This window comes from Cupressus sempervirens, chromosome 1 (genome assembly GCF_028749045.1).
Source record: "Cupressus sempervirens isolate cs-2001-9-10 chromosome 1, ASM2874904v1, whole genome shotgun sequence".
Lineage (NCBI taxonomy): Eukaryota > Viridiplantae > Streptophyta > Pinopsida > Cupressales > Cupressaceae > Cupressus > Cupressus sempervirens.
The window spans coordinates 341,354,964-341,362,859 of record NC_143118.1 but is presented as its reverse complement, the minus strand read 5'-3'; the positions used below and the strand labels follow the sequence as shown (position 1 = coordinate 341,362,859).

At 36.6% G+C, this 7,896-nt stretch overlaps 1 protein-coding gene across 1 annotated transcript; it reads left to right on the top strand.

Annotated features, from left to right (window-relative positions):
- The first annotated feature begins 681 nt into the window (after positions 1-681).
- LOC149577600 (uncharacterized) lies at positions 682-3,271 on the top strand. The gene has a single exon (XM_089790057.1). The coding sequence runs from the start codon at positions 694-696 to the stop codon at positions 3,022-3,024; it is 2,331 nt and encodes a 776-aa protein (XP_089646183.1). The 5' UTR covers positions 682-693; the 3' UTR covers positions 3,025-3,271.
- The last annotated feature ends 4,625 nt before the right edge of the window (positions 3,272-7,896 follow it).

Sequence of the window (7,896 nt, the reverse complement as noted above, 5' to 3'; positions counted from 1 at the left end):
TCTGCTGCTTTCGGTGGGTTGTTGGCTGGAACGGCTGAAGTGCGGGCTGCTGATGTTAGAGGAACGATAGGTTGGTGGAGAAATTAATATCCACCAACAATACGATCCTAGGGTAAAGTTTACATCACCCATATCATAGGGAAGTCAAGAAAATTATTTTCCCCAGCTCATATCATCTGTTCAATTACCGTTCATTATGATATACACCATTCCATACGGCCGGTAGCATAATCGTGATACATACCAGCTCATACGCGTTAAAAGTAGCACTACACTAAGCTGTTGACATTAGTCAATGTGCTCGGTCATAAGGCGATTGACGCGGAATGAGGAAAATAAATCTTAGCAAGACTGCAGACTTTGGTTATTTCAAAGGCTCGCGTTCTCACGGGGCGAATAAAATTGAGAAAATTCTGGTATGAGAAAAATCTCGGAAGAAATTTCTTGTCTTCTGTCTTTTACTGGGCTTATACTGAAGGGATCGTCAGTGCATACGTCTGAAAAGTACGGCAGCATTATTCACTGCTAACTGAGGATCAGGAAGAATAAGTTTGCTTAAATAAGTTCATTTCGAACTATTTAACATTTTTAACTTAGAATCAAATCTTAGCGTGTCACCATACTGTAAAGATACATTCCGTGCATATAAATTTTACTTAAAAAGGCGAAGTTTGGAAGTGGGGGAGAGAAGAAATGTCAATGGAGTTAGCAGTAGCAATAGCAGTTCCTCTGTATATACTCTGCTTGGTGTTGTCAGTTAACAAGGCTACTGCGTCCTTTGGTTACATCAATGGCTCGTGTTCTCAAATGGAGAATAAAGTAGACCACCTCTTTCGCTATAAAAAGGTTGGGAGGCTTCTTGCTGAAGAATCCGAATGGAGCGGTGCTTCCAGTTATACCGATGAGAAGGATGTTGAGGCTCTCTTTTCCCTCCGGAAAGGCATTACAAATGACCCAACTCAATTCCTCTCCAACTGGACTGCTCAGAATGCAGACAACGTGTGTTCGTGGAATGGCATCTGGTGCAGAAGACAGACTAAAAGGGTAGTCTCCATCATTCTCCCTAATTTGGGGTTACAAGGTACAATTTCACCGTCCTTGGGAGACCTCTCCTTGTTGCGCACTTTGAATCTCTCCGGTAATAATCTGACTGGAAGGATCCCCACGCAGCTTGGGCAGCTCAAAGTTTTAGGATTTCTCGACCTCAGCTGGAATCGGTTGTGGGGACCGATCCCTGCAACTCTGGCAAACTGTACACTGCTTCGGCGGATTAGGGTTTCATTCAACAACCTCACGGGGAACATACCAACGGAATTCGGTGGCCTGGGTAAATTAGAGCACCTCCGGCTGTCCAACAATCGTCTAGCCGGAAGAATTCCATATTCTTTGAGCAACTGCACGTCTCTCCAAGGTATATCCATTGGCTTTAACAATCTCACAAGTTCGATCCCTTCTGTCTTGGGTTTGATAAAAAATCTCAATTATATATACTTGGAAGGAAACTCACTAAGCGGTCATATCCCACCTTCTCTTAGTAACTGTACTCAGTTGTCCTTGATAGCACTCTCTCACAACAGTTTAACGGGAAGCATTCCCCAAGAACTCGGATCCCTTCAGCTTTTAGATTCTCTATACCTGCAGTCCAACAGATTACAAGACAGAATTCCCCCCAGCCTGGGTAATTGCTCTTCCATGAATGTTTTATTTTTGGGGGATAATCATGTACTGTCAGGTAAAATACCACCTGAGCTAGGAAATCTGAGGGAGCTTGAGCAATTATCAATGTATGGAATGCCTAAGATTGAGGGTTCTATTCCTCCAGAGATAGGGAATTGTAGCAGTCTTGGATGGCTGGATCTCGGATGGGGCGGAGTTACAGGGAGTGTGCCGAGAAGCATATTCCATCTCCCTCTCTCACTTCTTGCCTTAGAGGGAAACCAGATTGAAGACAGGCTGGCAGAATCATTCTTCAATATCACTGTGCTCGAATATTTGGATCTGAGCTTCAACAGATTCTATGGGACACTTCCAAGATCTATTAGGAACTGCACAATCCTGAGTAAGATGAATCTTTCAAACAATTCATTGCACGGAAATCTACAGGTCGAATTTCCACAGTCATTGGAAATTGTGTCTGCTCATTCTAACAGCTTCTCCGGAGACCTACCTGCATCTTTGACCAACTGTAGCCACATTCAGCACTTGGATTTCAGGAAGAACAGAATAACAGGTGGGCTTCCCGAGTATGTTGCAAGTCTTCAGGAGCTGAGAGTTTTAAGCCTGGGATATAATGCACTTGAGGGACGTATTCCTCCATTGATTACAAATCTCACCCACTTGCAGATGCTAGATTTATCCAACAATAAATTCGTTGGAAATCTTCCCTCCCATCTCGAAAATCTGAAGGGCTTTATTGCTCCACAAGTTAATAAATCAAAACTCAACCAGGATATGACGATTGCAGCGAAGGGATATGAGTACCGCCTGGAGTATGTGATTCCAGAAAACACCATATTGGACTTGTCAAACAATCGTCTCAGCGGGGAAATACCAGAAAGCATTGGAAGTCTGAGTGGTCTGAGGCTTCTGAATCTGTCTGGAAATCAACTGGAGGGGAGAATACCAGCATCTCTTGGAAATATCGCCACTCTAGAGCAGTTGGATTTGTCTAGAAATGGCCTCAGTGGGAAAATTCCGCAGGATCTATCGAAACTCACCATGTTGGCGTCCATCAATGTTTCCTTCAACAGACTCTGTGGAATGGTACCGATTGGAACGCAATTTGACACTTTCAACGAGACATCCTTCATGGGAAATCCTCCATGTTTGTGTGGGGGACCCTTACAAAAGTGCCAAAGAAATAATAAAACTTCAACAGGAGGCAAGGAAGAGGGCTCGCTGCTGAGTGTTGTGGAAGAACACGTGTCACTGATCGCATTGGGTCTGGGATTCGGCATTTCCTTCGGTGGAACGATCTCTCTCATTAGTGGAAAGGATACACTTTGGCGCTTGCTTCACGGCTAAACGCTTTTTAGTAACATCCGGCCAGCAACAGTAAGAGAACGATATACCTTGTCTGCAGAGGACTCAGAAGGTGACAATCTAGTCTGCCTCGCTAGTGACTTAATTCAGTAATTTTTAAATTATGTTTTTAATTTATTTTAGGTAGACGACATGTGATGCCCATAGGAAATAAGATTATTTTCCAAATGCATTTTCTGTTTAAGAGCAGTCGAAAAGATCTTTTTAACAGGTTTATTATGATGCGAGCAGTCCCAAAAAAAAAAGAATTGCTATGCTCAGTCCATCAACAAATATGCAATGTAATTGTTTCCTTTAGGTTGTAATTGTTTCCTTTAGGTATTAGTGTGTATATATATATATGTTTGCTCATATATATATATATATATATATATATATATATCTTTACTGTGATTTATTATGAGGTTTGAATGGTGAACATCAAATACAAAACATTCTTGAAAGCCTGTTGTATTAACTAGCTTATATATACCTATATATATATATTTTATAATTGGGATTTATGAAAAAAAATAGGCGCCTCGAGAACGATTACTCTCGGCGTAATATATATAGGTATATATAAGCTAGTAGCAGTCGCGGCGCAACAGATAAATTATTTTTTAATTTTTCTTTTTTTGATCTGGTTAGTATTGATTTTTTTTTTTCTTTTTAAATTTAGTTGTATAAACTTACTATAAAATTGTAGTCATATAAACTTAGTATAAAATCATTCTTCAACATTTTTTTTTAAAATTCTATATATATTGTTTATTTGCATCACTTTGATTCAATCTTATTTTAAGGATATTATTAGGTAAATTGTTATATTTAAGAGTAGAGTTATGGTTAGGGTTAGCATTAAGATTTAAATTAGGGTTGGGTTTACAATTAGAGCTAGAGTTAGGGTCAGGATTAGAGTTACAATTAGAGTTAGAGTTATGGTTAGGGCTAGGGCAAGGGCTATTTTAGGATTATGACTATTTTTAGGGTTAGAGTTAGGGTTAGGTTTAGAATTAGAGTTTTGAATCAGGGTTAAGGTTAGAGTTAGGGTTAAGGTTTTAATGAAGACTAAAGTAAAGGTTAGGGTTAGCATTAATATTTAAATTAGGGTTAGGGTTAGGATTTTAATTAGAATTAGGGTTAGGGTTACAATTAGAGCCAGAGTTAGGGTCAGGATTAGAGTTACAAATAGAGTTAGAGTTGTGGTTAGGGTTATTTTAGGATTATGACTATTGTTAGGGTTAGAGTTAGGGTTAGGTTTAGAATTAGAGTTTAGAATTAGGGTTAAGGTTAGAGTTAGGGTTAGGATTTTTGTCAAGATTAAAGTAAGGGTTAAGGTTAAAGATAGAGTTTTGAGTTAGGGTTAAGGTTAGAGTTAGAGTTTTGAGTCAGGGTTAAGGTTAGAGTTAGGGTTTTAGTGAAGATTAAACAAAGGGATACGGTTAGGATTAGAGTCTAATTATGGTAGAGTTAGATTTATAGTTAGAATTAGAGTTAGGGGTATGATTGGGTTAAGGATTAGGGTCAGTGTTAGTGTTAGGGTTGGAATTAGAGTTAGGGTCAGGGTTGGAGATAGGTGTATAGAAAGGGTTAGGGTTAGAGTTAGCTTTAGGGTTAAAATAATTTTTAGGGGTAGAGTTAAAGTCCAATTATGGTAGAGTTAGATTTAGGACCACAATTAGAGGTAGAGGTAGGCTTATAGTTAGGGTTAGGGTTAGGGTTGGAGTTACAAAGACATTTAATATTATGATTAGGGTTAAAATAATTGCTAGGGTTAGAGTTAAAGTCCAATTATGGTAGAGTTAGATTTAGGGCTACAATTAGAGGTAGGGGGAGGGTTACAGTCAGGGTTAGGGTTAGGGTTAGAGTTTCAAAAAGATTAAATATTATGATTAGGGTTAATGTTAGAGTTAGGGTTAACGTTAGAGTTTTGAGTCAACTTTAAGGATAGATTTAGGGTTAGGGCTAGGGCTAATATTAAAGTACAATTATGGTAGAGTTAGATTCGCAGTTAGATTTTGGGGTACGGTAGGGTTTCGGTTATGGTTATGATTATGGTTGGAGTTAGAGAAAGGGGTAGAGAAAGGATTAGATTTAGGGTTATGGTTAGTGTTAGTTTTACATATTGAGTTAGGGATATGTATAGAGTTACATCAGGGTTAAGGTTAAGATACGAGTTTGAGTCAAGGTTAAGTTTAGAATTAAGGTTAGGGTTAGGGTTAGGGTTTCAGTCAGCATTAAAGTTAGGGTTAGGGTTAGGGTTAGGGTTAGAGATAGGGTCAAGGTTAAATTTAGCATTACAATTAGGGTTAGAGATAAGGGTACATAAAAGGTTAGGGTAGGGATTAGGGTTAGGATTATGTTTATGGTTAGAATCTGAGTTAGGGTTATAGTTTGAGTTAGGGGTAGACAAAGCATTAGAATTATGGTTAGGATTAGAGTTAGGGGAGAAGTAGGACCACGGTCAAAGTTACGGTTATTGTTATGTTTAGAATTACATTTAGGAGGGTAGCTCGTTCTCCTTACACATGCCTATTAGCATAATAGAACAATATAAGAATTAAAATGTTCCTTATGTAGTTTTATAACTTTATTAGTTACATTTATAAATATACAATTAATTAATGTTAATTATGCTTAGCATGAATAGTGTACAATGAAGGAGTACTAAACATTATTGAGGTAATGATTACACTTAAAATGAGTATAAAATGAATATTATGCTTTAGAGTGGGTTAATAGTTAGAAATAACACATCAATTTTATACATAATTTAATGATCAACATATTAATGATATATCTCATGTAAAATCTTTAATAGTACAAAAACAAAGGTCAACAAAAAGCATTTCAAATATTTGGAAGTATAGTTGAGAAGAATTTGAGATAAAAAGTTAAATCATTTATTTATTATTTCGATACATAGATGGAAGGAGAATAATATCTCCTAGTACAATTATCTAGATAAAGTAATAAGTGAAGATTTGAAAAATGTGAAATCATCATATGGACCATGTGTATAGCTCTCCATAATGATGTAAGTACATCACATATTCTTCAGATATTAAAATTGTATTATGACCTTTGTTTGTAATATGATCATCATAGACCTCTTTCATCATGGATGGAAACGCATCTACTTTTGTAGATGTGTTGCGTACATATTTGGCAACATCTTCCATCTCCATTATCTCTATCTCTTGTACATTGCTTCTACCATAGTTGTACAACACTGTTTAATTATGCATGCACACTTCTGAAACTCTGTCTCAAAAAAATAATTTGGCTGTACAGAAGAAGTTGGGCTAGTGTCGACAATGCTTGATTGTGTATTAGAGGCTTCCATGCCTGAAAAAATGATGGAAAATAATTTAGATAGCATCATCACGAATAAAAAAAGAAGAACAAATGTATACTTAATGAGAGGTATATAAATTTTAAATGAATAATGGTTTTGAAAAAATAGAACAGGTCACTTAGTACAATCAAGTATGGAGAAAATGAATATAAAAACCAAATTGTACTAAAATTTGTAATGAAACTTTGAGTATTGAAACATGGTAATATTATGACCATTCATGGATACTGAAGAATAGACAAACACAGATTTGAAATATCGAGTAGCAATGTATTGGTTGAAAGTCATGAAGCAAAAACATTATGATTTATTTCAATTGGACAATGTCTTTATGATTAGAATTAATATTATAACCTTAATTTGAGGACCCAAGTGATGATCATAGTTAAATTTACAAATTAGAGAATTAGTAAAATGAAATATCAGCCTAATGGAACTTGCAACCATTAAAATGTACAAATAATAAGGTTTTCATGTCAGATTGAGCATATCCAATTATAGTTTTCATTAACTGTGGAATATGGAGTATCAATGTGCATAATAAGAATAACAACATAATAGTTGACGATGATGATCACATAATGTAGTAGAACAAATAAATCTTTATTATTAAATAATATGTCTAAAAGCATCAATGATTTTCAAGATTTCTCAGTCTACATTCTTCTGCTTTTCTCTTTGAAAGTTGTTTCCCACTTTTCATTTTCTCATAGTGGTCATATGTAAAAGGTGGCATTATCCTCAAACCTTTGAGTGACTTAACACGAGATATGGCCACAAATGTCAATCCTACTCTTTCTCTTGGACCTATGTCAATTGTGGCTTTTGAAAGAGTGAGCCCTTGAGATTTGTGAATAGTCAACGCCCATGCCAACCTTAGTGGTAGTTGGAAGGTCCTACCCCTCTGCAGTTGTGCTATTGGTATTATGTTTGGATGGTGATCATCAAATGGTACTCCAGAGTAATTATCAAATTGAACGGTAACATATGCTGGTGGCTCAGGTGGAGCAGTTCCTGGTTTGTAGACAATATTTCTGATATATCCCAATGATCCATTCACAAGACCAGCTTCTATCCATAGATTTGTAGTCAACATTACTCTTGCATTGTTACTAATCAATAACTCAATATCAAGTTCTTCGCTTGATAATTCTTCATTTCGATTACCATTTCTTGACTTGGTTGCAAGGCTACGTGCAACTAGATGTCTTAAAGAATACAACATCCTCATGTTATGGTTATGAATATTGTCATTTGTAGAAAATAAATGCACTGCCTTATCAAAATCATCATTGCTTACAACATCTAACCTTATAGGTGTTCGTGTCATAAGCAAGTTCCAATCATCTATTTGTGGATTTGCATCTCTAACATTTGTGAGAAGCTGACGAAATCTTTGTTGTTGGATATTTTCTCCATCTTGCCTAAATACTTTATCTAGTGTAACCACTATCTTGAATTCCTGCCATAATAACTTTGCCCGCCTATTGCTATCATATGCTGGTTTATCATTA